This window comes from Odontesthes bonariensis, chromosome 24, assembly GCF_027942865.1.
Source record: "Odontesthes bonariensis isolate fOdoBon6 chromosome 24, fOdoBon6.hap1, whole genome shotgun sequence".
NCBI classification, from domain to species: domain Eukaryota; kingdom Metazoa; phylum Chordata; class Actinopteri; order Atheriniformes; family Atherinopsidae; genus Odontesthes; species Odontesthes bonariensis.
This window is the reverse complement of record NC_134529.1, coordinates 21,534,156-21,557,147: the sequence shown is the minus strand read 5'-3', so window position 1 is coordinate 21,557,147 and position 22,992 is coordinate 21,534,156. Positions and strand designations below refer to the sequence as shown.

The 22,992-nt window shown below is 44.7% G+C and overlaps 1 protein-coding gene across 5 annotated transcripts in view; it reads left to right on the top strand.

Moving 5' to 3' along the window:
- The window catches only part of ches1 (checkpoint suppressor 1), a 65,483-nt gene that overhangs the window by 18,686 nt on the left and 23,805 nt on the right, over positions 1–22,992 (top strand). For 4 of the 5 annotated variants that reach the window (XR_012768808.1, XM_075458617.1, XM_075458614.1 and 1 more), the window contains exon 2: positions 10,755–11,354. Coding sequence is in view for 4 of the 5 variants with exons in the window: in XM_075458617.1 (XP_075314732.1) it covers positions 10,773–11,354 (582 nt within the window). In the remaining variant the exon portion in view is untranslated. Of the gene's footprint in view, positions 1–578; positions 678–10,754; positions 11,355–22,992 lie in introns of all 5 variants that reach the window. The other variant, XM_075458615.1, reaches the window with a different exon arrangement.

Here is a 22,992-nt window from a genome sequence, read left to right as displayed (position 1 = left end):
TACTGCAAGAATCTGCTTCATAGTTGTTTTCCGCCAGGATGCGCACCCACAAACTCAGCACGATGCATTCCCTGAGAAGAATGTGGTTCAACGGCACGGGAGAGAGAACTCACTTTGGGTCATCAGTTTCAAACAGCTTTGCTCAGCTCAAAATTCACAGAACAAAATAACTGCCGCTCGTTTAAACAAACTTATTTAAAAGTTGCCTGGATCGGAGATATGGGGAGCTTTCACATCTACCCCACCATGTCCAGACTTTCAAACTCTGCAGTCTGGTTTGGACTATTAACTATTAATTAACGTTTCCTGGACTGCAGTCCAAACCAAAAATATCCAAACCCGGAAATATAGACTGAGACGGTCTAGACTTTGGAACCATTCCCAGGCTTTTCCAGCAGGTTTTCAGAAAAAAAAAAGCTCTCACTCACCTTAGCCACCTTTCCCTAAACTGAGTTGCCAAAGCCTGCTGGCGGTATTGATAACGGCACCATTCACTGCTCGCTTTTCATTGACGGTACTGAAAATGCAGACTAGTCTTGAGCATAGCACCGTTCATTCATTTTTCTTCATCCATTCAGACGCTGACGGGACAAAAAGGCCGTTGATGCAGATGTGTGTTTGTCTCTGAGCCAATCAGTGTGGAGTTTAGAGTGATCACATGAGACGGCAGCGCGCAGGTACGTCAGGTTAAACCTTTATTGTAGAAAGTTCAGCTTTAAACCAAACCAACAGTATAGAATCTGGCAAGAACAATTTTTCTAGTATTTGACATTTATTGATCCTGTGTGCTCTGGACTTACTTTGGTTCGGTAATGTTAAAAGTAGTCATGATTAAATTGTGGCGCTGTAAAAAAAGAAAGAAAAAAAAGCCTCTGATGGATTGCATTCCTATTTTTTCAAAGGAGCATTAATCCATATGGAGCTGGAATTGCTCAAATAACAACTAACTACTCATTGAGGAGAGAAGGTATTTTCAAAGCAAGGATCTAGATGCTCCATCCCGAACCAAAAAGAAAAGAAAGATATTTACATCCAAATTCCATAGAGGTGTGAGACCTCATTTCAACTTCTTTATTTGGCCTGTTTGTGGACAACCTGAATTTGGTTTTGTCAGCATTCGGAAACACATTTTTAGTTGACATAAGGTATCTTGTGCAGTGTTAAAAACAGCTTGTCGGAGTGGGAGGGAGGAGTGAAGGATGTAAGCAGAGTTGTATCATCAGCAGAAGCTCTGTGAGTATCGTCAGCAAAGGCAGGCCAGAGAGGGCTGTACAGGCTCCTGACAGACTGCTGCTTCACCCGCTTGTCCTTGTCTTTTCACTTTTTTTCTCTTCTCAACCACAACCCCCCCCCCCCCCACACACACACACACACACACACACACAGACACACATTTTTTTCTTTTTCTTTTTTGCACTCTTCTTCGTCAGCCAGCGGTGATCTCACAGTCTCTTAAGCCGCGAGTTTCTTAATCAATCCTGGGTCAATCAGTTTTACTGATTACAAACTTCAGTCTGAATTTGAGCCTCTTTGGCCAAAGAGCAGCAGCAGCAGCAGCAGCAGCAGCTGGGAGAGACCGGAGAGGGCGGACCTTTGGAACTGGACACGCTCTTCCAGCTGTTGTTGCCATGGTTTTTTGTTGTCGGGACAAACTGTCGACCAGTGGCTGAGAGCCTGAGCTGCTGTTTGTTAAAGATAAGTGGAAAAGCCGGGGGGAGGGTGGGCAGCAGAGACGCACAGACATAGAGAGGGAGCTTTACTTTTTAAAATGTCTTTTCTTTTCTCCCTTTTTTTTTTTTTTTTTTTTTGACCGCAGGACATACAGCTGAAACCCCCTCACGACCTCAAAGCATCAGTTCCCCCACTCTCCCCTCGGCGTGGGGATCCTGATAGATCACGCTCCCCTCTTTAAGCCGGTCACTGAGACTTTCTCCTTGCTCTTCGGTGACCCCGCGCCCCTCCCTGCCCGCTATCAAAAGCGTTGTCGGCTGTGCACTGCCTCCTTTGATACATCGCGCAGTGTTTCTGGCAGTCTCCTTTTCTCTTTCTTCCACAACCCCCCCCCCGCTCCTCCTCTCCCGTTCGGTCTCTCCTTCCCCACAATATTGTAAAAGAGCACAGAGCACCAACAAGGACCTGTTCACTGTCAAAGAGAAAAGACAGGGAGGCCTTAGAGGGAGTGAGGGAAGGACCGGGCGAAGGAGGGCAGCTCTGGCGGAGCAGAGGGGAGAAAGGTGAAAACAGCGAAATAGTTTTGTGGTACCATTTACTGCCGTGATAATTAGTGCTGTTCTTCACATTGCATCAAATTTAAACAGTTGTAGTTCTACGTTCCGATGAATGCGCCCCTTATTATTATCACTCTCAGGTGCATGTTTTTGACCTGTGTGCCACTAAAGCTGGGAGGTGATTAGCTTTGCTTTACATAAAGACGGGGAGAAATCTAAGCTGGCTCTTCCGGAAGGTTAAAAAACAAACTCAGCCTCTACTATTGCGGTCTATTTATGAACAGAGGAGCTGGCGTTGATTTTTAGATGGTAAATGCGGTCTGATATTGTTATATTGTCTTTAAATAAGAACAGATGTGGACTTTTTCTGTCCTGGTCGAGGTGGATGGCCACCCTTCCTGAGTCTGGTGAGGTTTCCTCTTGTTTAAAGGGAGTTTTTTTCTCCCCACAGTCGCCTCATGCGCGCTCAGGACGGGCGATTGGACCGAAGAGAAGTTTCGGTGCAATCTGTCGGTTTCCTCAGCTGGGAAATAGTTTTTTTGAATTGGCTTTGTATGTATGAACTGGACTAATTTTGAATTTATCGAATTGTTTTGGATTATGATTACAATGAATCAGACTCTAACTGGCTTGAATTGGATTGTATCATCGCAGTGGAACTCACAGGAAGGTGCAGCTTGATATCTGAACACTACAAGTTTTTTTCTTTTTTTTTTAAATCGACCTACTTTTACAACCCATGGGTTGTAAGATTTGAAGGGAATGATATGTCTCAAAAAAACAAGAGGGAAAGAGGGAAAAAATTCCATTTTTAAAGCAGAAGACCTGTTGAGAGGGCGAATTAAGAGATTAAGAAAAAAAAAATGCTGCACACACACACACTCACACACACATTGTTGTGTTGAGTGGGTTCAGAGAGCCCTCTTTCTTTCTCTTGACAAATGATCTTTAGCCAAGAACACATTGTCTTTCATGTGCGCATGAACTAAACAACGGCCAAGAGTCACTTTTTGAGCCTTTTGGCTACATTTGTCATTTTCGCTGGCAACTTGAGCAACGATCAAGGGCTTTGATTCGCCCTCTGTTTCAAACACGAGTCGCTCTTTGCTGAGAAAGGAAAAGTGGAAAGAACGACAAAAAAAGATTCAAGTAGAGATTCCGTGCACTTCTAACATCGCTACGTTAGACATGTGGAACTGCGCATAAACTTGTGACTGCATGTAAGCCCGTGGTGTGTCATGGTGGTAAACCGTGGAGTGGAGCCTTGGGCCTGAGCTTTTTTGAGCTTGACCTGACTGTTGCACTCAGTCCAACACACAGACACACACTCTACCCTCGCACAACACCAAAAGACCTGCAGGCTGCCAACACACACACACACACACACACACACACACACACGTCACCTTCAACTGTCCAGGTTTGCAGTTTGCTTTTGTGTGTGTGCACGTGTGTGAATACATCCGTCTAATTGTTCTAAATCCACAGAGAGAGGGAGTGAGCATGATTTCTTCATGATCATTGGCTACTAATGAATCATACCAAAATTAGTCTGTGTGCTTGATGTAAATGTCTGTTTGCTTTGCTGGTTAGCCGGCTTTGGACGAAACAGGCTGCGTGTGTGTTGTCCTGCATTATTCACTGAAAATATTCAGCGGTTTGTTTGTTTTTTCCACTCTTGTTTTTTTTTCTTTTTTTTCTGCATCTCACATTGTACCCGTCCTTGCTGGGCTTTCTATTAGTAAAGCTGCATCGAGTTGTTCTTACACCATAAGCAGTGGTCCCTCTCGTATGCTTTGTGCCATCATTTTTCAAATTGAAAGTTCTGGGGCTCGGTTCCCCTAACTATACTGTATATCATGAGCTTATTATCTGCTTAGTTGGTTTGCCAGTAGACAGAAGGAATACTGTTCAATCCTCTTGCAGAGTGCGCTCTGAACTCAGACTCGCATATTAGGTATGCAAAACAAGAACCGTGACCTATTTTAGATTAGGCTGCAACAATGAAGTTTCTAATTTTATATAGATTACAGCTATGCAAAATTTAGTTCTTTTGACTGTATGATACAAAAAAAGCCGCAACAATTAGGCTCTAATCACTTGCTGTGTAAATGAGTTGTCCATTTATTATATAGGCATGGGCCTGTCTGTTCTGAAGTATCGGATCAGGGTTCTGATGAGCATGTACACACAGAAGTAATCCATCCCCAAGTGCATTATCTGCTTGCGTTAGGCCAGGTTTTTGAGCAATGCTTTTCTACAGTTTCAGTCGGACTAGCATGTTTACGTGTATTTTAAAGGTACACTTTTTGGTCAGACTAACATAGTAATTTTTTCCAGTGTTTTCTCTAGTGTAATGTAAACGTGTTTGGTACTTATGAGCAGACTTGCCTCAAGTTGACAGCGGACAGAGTACTCTCAATTTTGTGAAGCAGGGAGGGGAGCAAACAAGCTAACAAAGCTAACAGCTACTCAAAACGGAGACGGGAGAATGGTGAAATTTGACATCTAAAATAACTCAAACCCCATAAACTCGTCCTGGTGTGAGCGAGCGCTGTATATTTTCACCGCTTTACTTTACATCATTTCTTGACTGAATAACATCTGTGCAGCATACAGGTCAGTGGTAGCTTATTTAGAAGCTGTGCATTACCAGTCTAACATGGACACTCTCAGGTTGAAGAAAATACAGTGCCAATGTGAATAAACCCAAATCTCAGATATATTGCATTTGATAGTGTCTCCTTTGCAAGTGCAAAGCAGTGAGCTGCCATTCTCCGAACATAGTCGGATTTCTGTGTGTGCAACTGTTTTTAGCTGGCAGTCACCAGAGGGCACATCCCTTACAGAAGGGTCAGCTGCAGTCCTCGGGGACACCCTGACCCCTGACCTCTATTCCATAATTCTCTGCTGGCGTGGACAACATAAAAAGAAGACACAGTCAGACCTTATAGGATCTGATTGGTGTTCCTCTGCTTCCTTTAAGCCCTCTGGAACCCTGATATTTGTCGTCGGGGAAAGGCAGGACATAGAGATGGAAGAGGGAGTGATTTCATGGCTCGGAAATGGAGAACATTGCAAGGCTTCCTTCAACCAATGTTGACATATATGTGGCACAAGTTATTATTTTCCAGTCTCTTGGAGACTTCTCATTTTCTCCTTCTCTCTGTTGGTCTTCCTCTCCCCTTCCATCCGTTCGGCCTTTGTGAAGGAAGGATAAAGGTCGTCCTTTTGTCATCAAAACTCCAGATTAGTTTTGCCTCGGTGCATCTGACTCCCTGCTTTATCACTGTGGCCAGAGGAGCCACAAGGTTCAACTCACCCCTCTGCAAATAATAACTCCTACCAGCCACTATTCCATTCTTTGCTGTTATCTCCTATACTACTATTACTACTCTATTCTGGGGTAGGGGGATTATTTCCATGGCACTGGGTTTATTGCACTGTACAGTGAAGACTGACAGGAAAGCATGGAGCAGGAGGATGTGACATGCAACATATGTCAAAAGCTACAATCAAACTGACAAAGTTGCAATAGTCGCTTCAGTCTGCAGAGGCCCAGAGCGGCGCATAAATGAGCTGCTGACAGCATGTCATAACCCAATCTTGGTTTTATTTTAATATTTCTGCACTGATGTGGTTTTTGGGGGTTCTGTAATTTGATGACTTGGGGATTTCGCTGAAACTCAGTTTGGCAAATGTGTGCGTTAGATTCCAGTTCAAAACAGTGAAATGTAGGACATTATTGGAATGTTTCCCCTGGCTTCAGCTCACAAAAGCGCCTACAAGTCAGACAGAAAAAGCTGCCAACGGGGAATGGAGATCTTCCGAGGATTACGTAAATGTGGCATGCGATTTAGACGAGTATCTGCGGCAGTCTGAATGCGGCGCAAGATGATTAGGCTGTCAATTAGTGCCCATGAATTGGCTTACAACCTATCCACTCTCAGAGGAGTTTATTAACCCTCCTCTGTCCGTGGAAACGCTGATGGCTTCTGTCTCCAGCTGCAAAGACTCAGGCTCAGAGGGCTGGAGCTGGTCGCAGGTCAGCAGCATTACATCGCGGTTGTTGACGGTTTCTAAAAATGAACTTGTTTTCTGGTTGTAAGTTCACTCTCACCCGCTTGGGTTCCGTATGGCTGAAAACGAGCAGCACTGTCCCCACTGAGGAAAAGGAACAATCGGCTTTCACAGTGACCGGCTCTGTTGGCAGATATTTAATACCGATATTATATTGTTTGCTGCCTTTGGAAGTCGAGGGACCCCAGCCCACCCTTTTACTGGCCTTGATCTGTAATCTTCTTCTTTTGGCAAAAGGCTGCAATCCCTTCTGAATATTAAACAATTTCCCCCATAATTCTTTTCTATTTTTTTTTTCTTTTTTTCTGGTTGATCCAGTTAACGGCAGTTAACGTCTTCTCTTAGGAGCTGGTCTCTGCCAAACAAACTGGGATGAGCGCTGCTTTCTGACCGCCAAGTGTGACCTCAACAGATTGGTTGTTTTGTCAGATGAAACCCAATATACAATCGTTCCAACATGACCCCAATTCCAAAAAAGGTAGGATGCAGCGTGAAATGTGAATAAGAACGGAATATAGTGGTTTGCAAATTTCGCAATCCAATCCAATTATTTACATTAACTGAATTTGTGATTGACAGTAGAAAATAGAGAACGCGTCAAACGTTGAAAGTGAGACATTTTACTATTTTCGGAATCGAATGAGCTCATCGTGAATTCCATGGCAGCAGCGCGCCTCCAAAAAAAGGTGTGGAATGGGTCAACAAGGCTGGAAAAATAAGTGACACTGTGAAGAGCTTGCTACAATGGATTAATTGACCTCATGTCGGTAATGTGATTGGGTATACAAAGAGCACCTTAGAGAGGCAAAGTCTCTCAAAAGTAAAGATGGACAGAGGTTCAGTAATCTACAAAAAAACAAACTAAAAAAGGTGCTTGAAAATCAAGGAGCAACGTCAGGACTTTGCAATGACTTTGAACATTGTTTCATGATCATAGTCCACAGCTTCTCCGGGCCAAAGAGGAAAAGTCCTCTGTGGTCGGACCAATCTAAAATTGAAATTCTAAAAGGAGAGGGTCTATCCGGCTTGTTGTAAGCGGTCAGTTTAGAAGCCTGCATCTCTGATGCTATGGAACGTGCGTTAGTGCGCACATCTGGAAAGGCTCCATCACTGCTGAGGGTTATGTGCAAGTTTTAGAGAAACATGTGCTCCTATCCAGACTGTCTTTTTCAGGGAAGGCCTTGCATATTTCAGCAAGACAATGTTAAACTACATACTACTTGTATGATAACGGCACAGCTTTGTGGCAGAGGAGTCCGAGTGCTACTGGACGGGCCTGACTGTAGTTTAAAACCCTTCACCATTGAAAACATTATAATGTTGATAATGACAAAGAAGACCCGGGACTGTTGAGCAGCTAGAATCCCATATCTGACAAGAATGAGGCAGCATTCCTCTCCCAAAGGTCCAGCTGCTGGTCTCCTCAGTTCCCAGATGTTTACAGACTGCTGTCAAACGGAGAGGGGATGCCACACAGGGGTAAACATGGCCCCCCTGCCAGTCCTTCTGAGACATGGGATCAGCTTCATGAAATAGTGCAATATCTCATATTCAAAATTGAATATGTTTTCATGCAGCTTCCCATCTTTTTGGAATTGGAGTTGTACGAAGAAAAAAAGGGGGAAACTTTTTGGGACCTGAAAGATGACCTAAGTATATATCTGACACTTTCTATCCAATAATATCAGTCCATTTCCTGTCAATCCTGCGGTCATTTACTTTCTGCTATATGCAGTAATCCCTCTGAATAAAGGACCATTTTAGCTGTTAAGTTTGAATGTTGAGCACAGTTTCCACTACAGTTTTCGAGCCGCTGTTACCTGCCAGTGTCTACTGTATATTCACGGCAGCATAATAATAGCAACAGTTTGACTTAAGTGTACCACCAGCCACTAGGCGTTCAAGAATGGCGTATCCAGTGGAGAAAGTAATTTATTCTAAATGAATGGTGTCTTTTGAAGTCCGTTTTCTCAGGGCGCAGAGTGCAAACAGAAGCAGTGTGGTGCCAGGGTCACAGAGAGAACAAGACACACGTGCTGGATGGATAGTGAGACGGCGTGCTCGCAGTCCAGTGCACGCACACACGCAAGTGCAGAAAGGACAAAACACGTGCACAAGCTAGCACGCCAAACGGAGGAGAACACAAATCAAAACAAAGCATGCAAACACAAAGGAGATCCAGAGAATGAGGAAGACAGAGAGAATAGCTCAGTCCCATCTGTCAAACAAGTGCGATGATGCTTCAACCACACACACACTCATATTTACACGCACACACACACACACACACACACACACACACAGACACAGACACAAAAAGCATCATTTAGTCTGAACTTGAGCAATATCTGCCTTTGTCCTTTAGCTGTTGGTCCTCAGGGGCCGCAGGAGAAGTTGCATGAAAAGTTTGTTTAGAGCTGAGCAAGTGTGTTAAGCTTTATGAGAGCCCATGGGAGACTTGGTGGCACACACACACACACACACACATCCACGCATACACTCACGCACGCTCAGGCACGAGGCTTGGGCGGCAGCTCGCAGTGGCCCCAACCAACAGTGAGGAGTTTGTTGTCATAGCAACAGTAAAATGAGATGACTTTACTGTCAGCCGTAATGTTTCATGGCCCCCTTGCCGCTATGGCAACATAACAAGGAGGAGGAAGAGGAGATGGAGAGAAAGAGAGCATCAGAGGCATCTCTGCATTCCGGTGGACTCCTACCAGGAACAATGTCACTACGGTGTCCTTTCTTCCTCCTCAAGACAAACACGCGTACGAACACACACCGTGACAAGCCTTTCATAAACACACACACACACACACACACACACACACACACACACACACACCTTGAAAAGCATGTCAAACATCCTCTCCATCTCTTTGATCATCTGCTCACTATTTTCAGACACGGCGTTTTTTTCCTTTTTTTTTTCTTCTTTTTTTGTCGTCACCGGTGTAATTCAAATTCATTATGCTCAATGTCAATATTGGTGCAACCACGCCGCGCCTCCGACAGGTACACCTTGTTGAATGAGCGCGCGAGCTGTCAGGCGCGAGAAAAAGAGGGGAAGGCAGGAGAGGAGATCAGAGACGCTTCGCCGCGGAGAAGAGTCGGATGGAGCGGCGAGGTGACTGCGGGCTGGCCGGCGATGTGCGGAGCCGCGGCGCAGCAGCTATACATCACACGTTCTAAATTTAGCTCAGTCCTTCCACTACAGCCCGTCAACACTGCTAAGCAGAGCTATATCCACTGGTAGAAAAGTGGTGGTGGTGGGGGGCAGAGAGGTCGGGGAGAGACAGACACGGAGGAGCGGAGGGGGATGGAGTTGTTTTGCTCTGTTGCCATGGTGACTTGGAAACCAGAGCTGTAGTTGCCACGGGTGACAGCTGTCAGTCAATCACGCAGAGTGAGGGGACAGATCGGCCGATGATCACCTTGGATTAGAGCGATCGTGCCACACAGAGACCGGTTAGAACATATCTAGACTTAATCCCGTGTCCTAATGGTGCCGCTCCATGGCGTGCGCGTGCGTTTGTTTATAAGTGCGTTTTCATTCATTTTGTGTGTGTGAGAGCGAGAGAGAGAGCATGTCTGCATCCTTGTGAGGGTGGGAATGTGTCTGCACTCGGGCTCAGAGCGAGCGGAGCAGATTACATTTTGCTGTAGCTGCTGTCGGGTCCTTCCCACAGCTGTCTGAGCCAGAGGACAATCAAAGGCCTCTGATTGTGGTGTGATTCTCAGGCCCGTTCCCCTTCAATTATGGCGCTCTGCCTGCGCGTAACGAGCTCAGCGTCGCACTTATGTTGGCGGGATAGCGGTCTGATTGGAGCGGGGGATGGATTTGAACTCGCAGTTTAATTTGTTTCTTTTTCTTGCTAAATTACCCTCCCCGATCACGACCGTGTCTGGTCACAGATATCCCGCTGTGGAACTAAGTCTAATCATTGGATGATGTTTCTGATGTTGCAAATCCCGAGATTTTTTTTTTTTTTTTTTTGTCCTTTTCCTTAACTGCACTCAATTAAATTTTCTCCCGCTGCAGAGATGTTAAATCACCGGCATAGTTCCCGCGTTCCCGCTACTATTAGACCTTTAACAGTTTTCATGTGTTATGACAGCAACCCCATGTAATGCCAATACTTTGCTGTTGCACTGGTAATTAGAGGGTAGTTGTACAAGGCAAGATTTCCTCAACCACTGAAGCACTAAATTTGCAGTACCAGTCAGAATAGGATGGAAAGCCCCTGAGGGAGAGGATGATGTGTATTTTCCTCTAATATGCATTGCGGTCAAAATCCTCCTACTTTTGACCTTTAACAAAAATGAAGGTTTTATATGAGCTTCATAAGCTGACTTTTTTTCCCCCTTTTCTCTCCTTTCTGTGCCATCTCTACCCCCCGCCACCTCTACCCTTTCTCCTCCCTCTGCTGTCTCCCTCTCCAGGAGTGCGCCCTGGGCTGGATGGGACCCACCATGCCCCCCAGTAAGAAGGCCCAGAGCCCCAGTAGTGGAGCCAGTGCGTCGCAGGGCATGAGCCCACCGTACCGGCAGGGAGACGCCGCCGCGGCAGCATCCGAGGCCGAGGCGGCCGATCTTTCCCTCTCCGTGTCCGCCTCATTCTCCAAAGCCGAGGACGAGGAGCTCACCAGCCTCTCTTGGCTCCACGAGAGCACCGACCTCCTCAACAGCTTCAGCCACTCCGGGTTGCGTAGCGTCTCCCCTCTGCAGGACCCCGACAGCCAGCACGCCCGCTCGCCCTCCTCCTCATCACCGTCCCTGGATGACCCCCTGCTCGGCGATGCGCACTCGGCGTACGACTTGGCGGCGGGGGCCAACCGGAAACCTCCGTACTCCTTCAGCTGCCTGATCTTCATGGCCATTGAGGATGCACCGAACAAGCGGCTGCCAGTGAAAGATATCTATGGGTGGATTCTGGAGCACTTCCCTTACTTTGCAAGTGCGCCTACAGGCTGGAAGAACTCAGTGCGCCACAATCTGTCGCTCAACAAGTGCTTCAAGAAGGTGGATAAAGATCGCAGCCAGGTAAAGATCTCCCCACCTCCGCAGAGCTATATGGGATCACTCAGAATTGACTTGTATTTGGAGCTGGTGTTGGGTACTAATCACTTCTTGAAGGCATTGGAAAAATTCCTGTAGGGCTTTAGCAGTATTCCCTCAATGTTTTTGAGATTATTCTTACCAGGAACAATCAGTGCTCATCAGTTTTTCCTGGAAGTAGTAATGATTCATTTGTTTTTCAGAGAACTGCATTGCTCTGAATTTAGACCCTGATTATGAACCCCGTCACTGTTCACCAATCATAGTTTCCCTGCCTGTATTATGAGATATCAGTGTAGCCACAAACAGTGCCGTGGAAAAGTCTTGATTCCCACTTCATTTCTTTATATTTTGCTCAAAATGGGCCAGGCATTCTTGTCATCTTTTAATTGACTATGAGCGAGGGTTCCCTAAGCTTTCTGAAGGTTACTCAACCCTAACCCTAACTTTCTGCATTTTGTCATTGACAGCTTGTCAAATGTCTTCCTAGTTTTTTTGTTACATCAGCAAAAAAAAAAAAAAAGCTAAAGATAAACACAGTTTAACAGGCTGAAAATACTATTTTTACACCAACAAGTTGATTACCAAAGAGCTATTAGCTGTAAACTTATAGGAAGCCGGGCTAATGTGGGACAAAAGAGGAAGTGGCAGGCCTAAAAAGAAAAAAAGAAAAAAACTGACCTCCAGAAGATGAACAGCATCTGAAAGTGAAGGGTGGCTGTCACAAGAAGCCACTCCTAAGGAAGGGAAACAGGGAGGAAAAAGGGGGACTGAAAATCAGTGGCAACAGGTCTTAAAGAAGCACTTCGGAATGTCTTTCGAGAAGCCTGGAGAACTATTCCTGAAGACAGATTTTGACGCACATTAGAATTGTACGAACTCTGTTTTTGCCTTCTAAAAATATTTCCGTTTCACCCATAACATGAAACATATGTCACATGGTCTCTGGCAGTATTTGGGAAATGAGGAGTGGATCGAGACTTTTGCACAGCGCTGCATATGAGACCCATTATTCACTATCATTTGTGGTTGGAACTTATTTCACAGCCAGACAGTTATCAGCCTTTTTAAGGCATATCCAGCGTGAAGTCAAACATATTCTGTATTTTGTCTACAGCTGTACCAGATTCGGCCTTATCAATAGTTGATGATCTCTGCTTTCATAGTTCTCTTTCACTCCGACGTTCTGTGCCTCCCCGGTGGGAAGAGCATTTCGCTTTTGATTTAAGTCTTGATACAGCCTTTTATACCGGCTTTCCCATCCAGATTTTTCTCAGGGTAAACACGGGGCTGAATCCCTCACTCAATTAGTGCTGAATTAATTCTGGAGGATTTAATAACGCAGATGCCAGCAGACTTTAGGTTTGGTCTTGCCCAGGGGGAGGGAGGGAGGGAGGGAGGGAGGGAGGGGGATCAATGCTCGCCGTGCATGTTCAGTTGATTTAGGTTATACCGGAGGATGTGAGAAAACTCTTTAAGCTTTCTGTGACCGAAGTGAGAATCTGAACTCCTCTCCTTGGAGTGAGTGTGCGGCGCAGGGCAGGACAAAATGGACGGAGGATGGCGAAGATGTTGTGCGTTGGTGTGTGTTTGCCTCAGTGTGTGTGTGTGTGTGTGTGTGTGTGTGTGTCTTTGTACACACCCTCACACTATGCTGTCATCTGGCCCTTGACTACACCAGTGCAGAGTTTCTCTTGTATACATATCTCCATAGTAACAAGGTTGCAGTTGACATAAAAGTATGCTGTTGCTGTAGCAACGGGAAAACTGATTTGGCTTTACTGACTAAGGCGTGCGTGTGTGTGTCTGCGGGTGTCTGCATGTGAGAGCTTCAGATGGGCACTGAGGTGTTAAGTGGGGGGGGGGAGAAAAAAGTATATGTCCTCATTTTGTGCTATATGCACATATATATATCAATAGTCAATATATATATGTGTATGTGTATATATATACATATTTATATATATGTGTGTGTGTGTGTGTGTGTGTGTAGAGGTGATTTTGGCAAGGACAGCTTGTCTTGTCTTCCTGTCGCTGTGCTCTGTTTTTAAGACAACACGCTCATTAACCCCTCAAACCCGTTCCCTCTTTCTTGCACGCCCAATTCCAAACACACACACACACACACACACACACACACACACACACCATGCACAGGCAGGTCATGTCAGACATCCAAACAAACAAGCGCACACAAGTGCACACACTTACGAGCATGCATGACTGAACGCACGCGCACACGCACATGCGAGCGCTGTGCCGGTGTGGAAATGAGGGCACATCTCTGCAGACTCTTACTCTACCTGCCAAGAGCTGCGCTTTATCTGAAGCAGCAATTACAGAATCTCTGTAATTTCACTCAGACTCTGCCGTTTCGGAGCGTTTCACTGAGAATCCGTGCGTGTCGATACGCCTTTTTTTTCCCCTTCCCTCCTTTTCTTCTTTTATTTGCTGTACCTGTTTATGTCTTTTGAATCCAGCCTTGCAATTACAGGTTGTAAGATGCGTTTCTTTGCGCTGCATTATATTTTACTCACTGCTCGCTTTGGGGAATGAGGAGAGACAGAGGAGTTGCTAAAGCGGTAGGTCAAGTTGTGGTTAGAAGGGATAGGTGGATATACGGACTCACACAAACACACACACATACACAGACGGGAGGCGAAGCGGGGAAACGTGGCTCGCTGTGAAGTCACCAAATTATATTTCCCTCAATTTGCAGAGGTAGAGATTAATATGACAGTGGCCTATTTGTTCCAGTGGCTGTATTTCTGGGTCATATCCAGGCAGATGACAAGATGGGGACATGTTCAGAATAAGCTCGCTGCTCGGTGTGTGTGTGTATGCGTTTGTCGGTCTTGCGTGTGGGAGCTCAAAGTTGCGAGGGAGAGCGTGAGAGAGTGCGAGTCCCACGGTTGCCATGGCTTTGTTTACAAACAGGATTCTTCGCTGTGCTGAACGACATGCCTTAATGACAAGTGTTGTTGCCCTCAGACTTGTGGATCAGTGCTGAAGATCAATGTTGTAACAGCCCAAAACCCACACACGCACACATTCAGCGGCATGCCTCTCGCAGCCTCTTATGAAATCACAGCAGAGAGAACAGGCAGTTTTGTAATCTGAGGCTCGAGATGAAGTCTCTCGGTGTTGTACTCAAGTGTGTCACCCCTAACTTAACCCCAGCCTGCTCAGATGAGAGGCATCCTTGATGCTTTTCACGCTCACGCAGTTTTTTTTAACCACAGCGAGCGCAGATTTGTCTGTGTTTTTTATTCTTTGTTTCTTCCCTAAGTAGGTTTATCAGCATTCTTCTGAGACACAACCAAACTAAGAAACAAGTTTCGGAGTCAAGGTCACGAGTCGGAATCATTAGCGATGTTTGAAATCCAGACACAGTGAAGGTGGGAGGCGGGATGGGTTTTTACCAACCCCTCGTTTTTCAAGTTTGAAAAGAATTTTCAAACTGGAAGATACCGCGAGCATCTTCCAGAGCAACGTTCCGCCCTTAAAGCCCCTCAGTTTCATTCAGTTTCACGCCCAGAACACAGATCCCGCTTTTGGACCCTGCCAGTGCTCGTTCATGCTGGTACTAGAGCCAGTTCTAAGTTGTATTTTTAATAGGGCTGGGCAACGATTCAAATTTTTAATCTAATTAATCACATGATGTCCCTGATTAATCACGATTAATCGCATTTGTACGCAAAATCCAAACATGAATTCAAAAGTAGTGCATAGCCTTTAGCATTTAGTTTTATTTTAAATGTGCTGCCATATGAATGAAAGTGCCATAACATTTGTTGTGCAAACACACTTTTAACATCAGCATTTTTATGTAGTTTTTATGTAGAAGCCTCGCTTCTCGCTGGTGTGTTTTGCCTTTAAGTGATATTTTAGACTGGAACTACTACAGTGAGAAGACAATTCAACTTGGCAGTGTTTACAGATGACTTTGGTTCTGTGGACTCCGCCGTCTGGAAGAACTTCAAAATGAAAATGGCCGAGTAAAAGTTCCGTACCCTTCTCCATGTTTGCTGGATCCGCCAATTACTTTCTTTTCCGGTTCCGCAGCAGGCAGCAACAGACTTCTACAGAATAAAAGCCTGTGAGCAACAGACTTTTACAATAATAAAACAGGGGTGGTCCGTGGCGTAGTGGGTTGAGCAGGCACCCCATGTACCAAGAGGCTATAGTCCTCACTGCAGCCGGTCCCGGTTCGAGTCCCGCATCAGACGGCCCTGTGCTGCGTGTCGTTCTTTTGTTTTGGCAGAGAGAGGGGCTCTCTGCCAAAAAATGTTTTTTTTCTAATTTTTTAAATTTCTTTTTTTTAAATTTAAAAAATAAATAAATAAATAAATAAAACCTGCGTTAATGCGTGATACAATATTTATCGGCGTTAAACAATTAACGAGTTAACTTTCCCAGCCTTAATTTTTAAAAATGTTCTTTCTAAAATAGCAGCTAAGAACTGGTTTGATTTTCCAAAGCCAGAGAGCCAGGACGGAGCCCGCACCATTGCGTCACTTTTAAGCGTCTCTTCCAATCCCTGTCGGAGTTTCCGTGGGGGACCACATTAAAAAAAGAGGGACAGTTTATCTTCACAGATCTGTGTTTTTTTCACTGCGAACGGATGACTCGATACCACCAGCCCAGTTTATAAACTCTGTTGTGAACAACAGTCGGTGTTAATGAACCATCCCAGCAATGCCGACCTGCCTTTCCAAACACTGAACAGTCTTTATGAACACCGTAAGCAGGATTCATTCATGAATGGTAATGTTCGAAAAGTTCAGTTGCAAACAGCAGTTGCGAATGGCGCTCCACACAGCACATTAGGCAGTGCTCACCAACACAGCTGGCAATATTACTGTCACATTAAAGGCTAAAACCTGCACAGGCTCTGGATTTTCAAACATAGGGGGGGGTCACAGCATTTTAGGTTTCCCAACACCTGCCTAGCTAACAGCCAGTAGGGAGTGATCCTGGTGTGGTATCGGCACCTAATTAGTGGGAAGTTTCCCTCAGGTGTCTGTGGAGCAGTGTTGCTGAAAATGTGTCATTGCGGAGTCTTGAAATGATCCTATTTTGAAGGAAATTGTCACCCGTATATCCAGCTGTGCTAAAATTAGAATGCATAATAATTGTAAGTAGGGCTGCTGCAATAACCCTCAAATTTGTAACATCGCAGTGTTGGTGGGGTAGCTGTTGGAGATGCTAAGCAACCACAACGGCCTCAATGTGAACTTATTTTCTCTTTTCATTATTATTTGGGGTACGACTACCGGACGCTCCCTAAATGCTCTGTGAAAACAATAGTATGAAGCCTTGGCCAGGTGTGTGGGGGGTCCCTTACGCTTGTCCTGCCGAACCTTAACGTCAACGCAATGCAGCTTTTTTTGCCCTGGCTGCCCGTCTCATACCTCCGGGTACCCGTCTCTCCTCCTTTCTTCTTCCTTCTCCGTTGGAAGTAATGAGGATGGAAAGTCGGAGGCCCTCGGTGTTCCGTTTTAACTTTTGAAAATGATTCGACTGGAATGGTGAGGAGAGGCATCGTAGATGTTACAGAGGTGAATTTTACATTGAGAAACCCCCACCTCCACCCCCACTGCGAGCAAGAAAAAACAAACCCAAATCACTCCAAATAGTATCACTTACCGCCTAAAGTAACTGTCGCAAAACTGTCAGTTTATCCTCCCTCATCAGGTATTTGGCATCACTGATGAGCGTCATCAATGGTCGTGACAACCCGTAACAAGACGGAAACATAACTGAAGGCTCAAATAAGACATCAAATCAAATACAGAAGGTAATCAAATACAAAACAAAACAAAAAGAGTGCAATCAAATGGTATAAAGAAACATCAGTGTCAGCACAGAGATTCGGAGCCATACGCGGGAGCACATTTAATGTGCAAAGAAATGCAAATCAAAGAGCTGTTACCTGATTGTTAGAGGGCATGAGAGCTTTGAATGTGATTAAGGTATCAGTTCCATTTCAGGCTATATTTATCCACCTAATTATTTATCCTAAAAGAAAATTTCTTATGAGCTGCTGCCGCTGCTCCGGGCTGTGAGAGCAATAAATATGCACTGGAGAGAAATGAACCCATTTCCATTCTTCAACCAAAATCTTCCCATCCCGGAGTTCTGGCTGTGTGGATCCAGTGCACATGTGTGGCGACGGACGGATTACACAGGCGAGGTGTTTTAGGAAAATCTTGACACGAGGTCTGTGCTTTGGTACATTCCCAGAAGGATCTCCGTCTCTATGTTTAGCTTCATGCTGTCTTTTTAGTCTCCAGCAAGTTCTGGTGATTGCTTTGAACAGAACCAGTCCAGCTTTCAGTTCACGCGATGGTCTTTTTTTTCCCTTTTTTTTTTTATAGTTACGTCAGATGTATTTCCACTCGGTAAAATCTGATGTAGGCCAGGCGTCCATTTCTTTTTGAATTGGCTAATAGCACCCGGTAATATTTAACTGTTTTGTTTCCGATTCCAAAAGAGGTCAGTATGGGTTTAGATGGCAAAAAGCTCTCGAAAGACTAAGGGCTTCACGGGGGGGGGGGCATGACGTGGACGTGGACGTGGACGTGGAAGGTCATGTTGAACTGTTTAGTTATATTCTCTATTATGCTTGTGTCGCTGCCGTGAAGCCTTGTCGTCACATGCCATATGTTCAGGGCAGCCTGAGGCGTGCGATTTAAACATCTACGACTGCTGCTTTCCAGTGTTCTTGGACAAGTTTCATAGGTGCATGAAGAATTATGCCACTGTGACAAGCCTTAGGGGAACCCACATGACCTTACTGAAGTTAATTGCTAAGCAACAGCGCATCATAGGAGCTTTGGGAGTTGCTAACAGAAAATTGGGCTCAGTCCAGTTTCTGCCTCCTCTCGCGTAGTCGGTGCAGCCTTTCTAAGACGGTTGCATTGATGACTGCGATGTAAGAAAGCGGTTGAAGGAATATAGTCGCAGCTTGTGAAAACAGTTCAAATGTACTTTACAGCAGATGGGATCAATTTTCAATCCAGCTGAACAAGAGGGGCTTTTTTGGAATCTGGAGAAGTCTTCAAAAGCGGCAGGAAGTGCTGACAAGTTGATAGAGTTTGGTCTGTATTCATCTCTGAGTAAACAAGGATTGTAGTCACTGATGCAGGAGAGAGGAAAAAGTGAAAGTGACAACTGCTCCAGAAGCAGAAACATTTGCTAAATCACTTCGATTGGGGATATAGGTTAAGTCATGCTGTGCATGTAAAACGTAGCAGACAGTAAAGCCTCTTACACTGCTGCGCTCATGCAGAGATGTTGTTCTTATCCATTATTTTTAATCTCATTGCAGCACTGAATTGAAAACAAAGTGATCCTTTGGGTGCCACTGGTAATAGCCACGATGAACTGTAGAAATGGGTCGGTCCACTTCGGTTTGTATATGATTAAAGTATAAAGCTTTAGTTTCTTTAGAGGACAATGTGAGGCATGTGGATTGCAGCTCCATATTAGAGATTGTCGTCCTCTCACAAAAGAAATCACGGATGTTTTGTTTGCAGGCTACAATGGCCTCAACATATGTTCAAAGATTACGGAACTTCTAGAGTGCAAGAGCAACTGCAATGGCGTCCATAAATGTTATGGCGACGTATTTTAGTCCTAACCGTGATGTTTTTTGTTTTTTTTTAAACCCTAATTGAGTGAAGTTACTGACCAAACCCATCCAGAAAGTGGCAAAATGTCATCATAACGTGTGACCAAGGCAACCCAACCGGAAAAAGGGCAACCATTAAGGTGACTTTGGCTTTGTAAAAAAAGTAATTTGGTGGAACCGTGATGCTTTTCTTAACCCTGACCGAGTAATGTTATTGCCTCAATCAAACCAGGAAGTGACTTAGTGTATTAGTTAAGTGTTCTCTTGTTATTGGCTGAACCAGAGGTAAAAAAAAAAAAAAAAAAATGCTGTCATATCTTGGTTATCGAGCTCATCCCATGATTGAAAGTGGGGGCGCATAACTGCAGCATCCACCCCTCTTTTTCCTCCATGAGGTGAAAAAACAGATTTCAGTGCGCTCTTTGTCGGACATCTATGTGTTGTTGCGTTCTGCTGCCACTTGGGGGCCGTCTCATTAAATATGTGGAACAATCTGTGCTGAGCTTTTTTGTGCTAACACGTGAGAAGTGTTAATATTGAAGGTTGTCCAGTACGGCTGTTGTCCCTGGTTATGATTTTGGGAACTGTGTTGGCTTTGTTGTAAAATCGGTTGTTGTTGGCTTCTCCAGGCTCTATTAGACCGAAGCTAACTTTCAACAGATCGGCATTTGATCGATATTTAGCATCACCTTCAGAGCCTATGTGTTGTTAGCGGTCTGTCAGTCTGCTTTGTTTAATTTTTTTATTTATATAGCGCCAAATACAACAAATGTCATCTCAAGGCACTTAGATAGTAAGTCCAATTCAAGCCAATTGGAATTCAATTAATTAATAATAATCATGTTTGTTGGCTCCGGTATGCTACTCCGTAGCTATCCGCCAATCCGTCTCCGTGGTCATGCAGAGGCTATTAAGCCTTTCGAAGTTCTCCGTCGGGATGTCGGATACGCAAGGCAATTCACCTCCCGATCAGTAGGAGTCGCTACCGTCCGGCTCTGTTCCACTCCTCATAGTGAATGATGTTGGAGTTGGAGCTTATTGATATTGAAACGCAAATAATTGGAATGAAACTCTTTCAAAAATGGCGGTGTTGTTGTTGTAAGAGGAAGGAGCTAAACCTGAGACGGCATGGGTTGTGATTGGTCGTCTAACAACATAATTTCCAGAATCACTTTTCAGGTTTAGCTCCTTCCTCTCAGAACAACGACACCGCCATTTTTGAAAGAATTTACTGTGTGATGGTCAACATTTGATCAAAATTATTTGCATTTCAAAATCAATAAGCTCCAATTCAAACAAAAGTCTTTCTCTCTCGGTCGCCATCGTTCACTGTGAGGGGTGGAACGGAGACGGAAGGTAAACAATCAATCAACGACTTTCACGATAGACGTCGCGAGATTAGCTCGTCTAGCGTAGCGACTCCTACTGATCGGGAGGTGAATTGTCTTGCGTATCCGACATCCCGACGGAGAACTTCGAAAGGTTTAATAGCCTCTGCGTGACCACGGAGTCGGATTTACGGATAGCGACGGAGTAGCATACCGAGGCCTTTAGGCTTGGAGACCTCTGTGAACGACGTGCCTGTTTGTTGTTGCTACATTGTTAAATAGTTAAAGGATCCTTTTTGTTGATAAACCCCCGTTTCCATAGCCCTCATTCCCCAAGATCATTTATTCTTTCCTAGAAGACTGTAAACGTTCAAATAAGTCACAAAGAACAACTTTAAACCAATATATCTGAGAAGAAATAGAGTTTTTGTTTTGGACTATTTTCAGCTGAAGAATGATACTTTTTTTTTTGCATTTGCATTTGTGAGTTTTCACTGTGAGTGAATAACGTTATTTCCTCGAATTTAAAAAGAAAAATACAAAATTACGTTAAGAAATGTGTTGGCTAGTTCAAGAGTGCAACTTATTGGTGTGTTTTTCATAGTTTTTGGGACAACATTTGAGTCCTGTGGCACAGAAGAGCAAAACTTAGCTCGTTAGCTCCAAGAAGTCATTGTTGTTTTAGATTTGGTAGTTTTTATTTTAATTCCTTTTTTTTTTTTTTTTTTTTCACTTGTTCACAACAACAGACACACATTGTTGCCGGCTGGGTAGAGACAGTTGCCGTTGTGTCCACTGACAAAGAGCTAGATGAGAGGACTGATACCTTTTTCATGTCAGTCCATTAAATATGTAGCAGCTGGTTAGCTTAGCTGAGCATAAAGTCTAGCTCTGCTCAAACGTGGAATAATTCGAGGCACGTGTGGAGTTCAGGGATTAACATGTTGTTCGTTCAAGTGTAAAAACTACAACACCGCTTTGTTTCAAGAGCCGACCAACTCGGAAAAGCACCAAATTAAACATGTGACTTGAGAGTGAGTCTTTTCTGAATCTGTGGCACTGTTCCTTTAACAGCAAAAAAACTGCGACAACTGGTTGAATTTAAAGAGGAAAAAGTGTGGGTTTGCATAAACAATAGTGCACTGTTTTTTTTTTTGTGTTTTGTTTTTTTGTTTTTCACCATCTTTGCGTTTCTAAAATTAGGTCTGAAATTGGGCCGGCTGCGCACTGTAGATGTGTGTCAGGTAACTGCGCGAGTGATAGGACCGCGGTGCAGTCCGGAATGCGGTAGCAGGAGTGTGGAGTTACCAGCGGGGTCAGTGGCAGCAGGACTTTTCAATATCTCCCATTTACAACAGAGACCAGCCCCCACAGCTTATATAACACAGGAAACAGATGTTAGCAACTCACAATCATCCCTGTCACGCTCTCCGCCCCCCCCTCTCACTTTTTCTCTCCTCTTTCTTCCCCTTTTGTCTCTTACTCACACCATAACGTGTCCCCAGGCAAGTTACAGTGCGTATGTTTTCTTCATCGTGAAAATACCTGTACATTCCTCCAAGGCATAAAAGCCCTGCTGTTCTCCAAATCAACTCTTAACCCCTTCCTCTTTAAGGGTAGCGCTGCTTTAACTTGAATTTAAAGTCTAAATTCGGAGCCTCGTCAGATTTAGTTTTCATACTTTATGAGGTTTGTCTTAAAGAAGGGGCATACCTTCTGAGCTGTGGATTATTTTTATTTTATTTTTTTTTTTCGTGTGCGTGTGCAATCCTGCTCTTTTGCCTCTCACTGACTATTTTCCAGAACATTCACGGAATGCTTATAAGAGCGAATTTTTAGGGGGAAAAAGTGCGCATCTCAGTGAATTTGGTCATTTTTACCTTCTCTCACTTCCACGCGTAGATGATGCCAGTTGCCAAGGCGACTGCTATAACCCAGGTTACGGACCCGTCCTGTGAGATGCAACATGTGATTGGCCTTTCTATGAAATAGGGGAAGAAGGGGGGGGGGTCTACAGATTGAAGATTTTGATTGGCTGGATGCTTGGCAGAGGCAGGGGCCCCAGCAGAGAGAGATTCAGAAGAAAGCATTGATTTAATCAGCTAGCATGCAGGCAGACAGTAGGCACACACACACACACACACACACACACACACACATATATATATATATATATATATATATATATACATATATTTTTTTTTCAACTCTTGCAGGCTGGAGGTACGAGGGGAAATTTGGGCCCAGTGGGGGTCATCTCTGTGGGAGCCAGTGTATATGTGTGTAATATCATGCTCTCCAGGAGAGGCATCGCTGGCAGTAATAGAAGCACTCCCAGGAGTAGACCATGCTGGGTAATATCACACTCCCTAGGGAACTTGCCATGCACACATTCACCCACACGTGCGCATACAGGCACATATGGGCTGCGTTCAACACGGCTGACATACTAATGCAAAGATCCACACGGGAGGGGACACAAATCAGCAGTGCACACGCATCCCATTAGCTCCTTCCAAGTCTTCCAAGGTGGGTCGTAGTTTTTGACTCGGATTCAAACGGTTCATCCCAGACGAAAAGGAATTTATTGGGGGTAAAAAAAAAGTTCTCAGACGTTCATGTAACGTTGGTTTGCAGTCAAACGTTCCACCTTTTCACC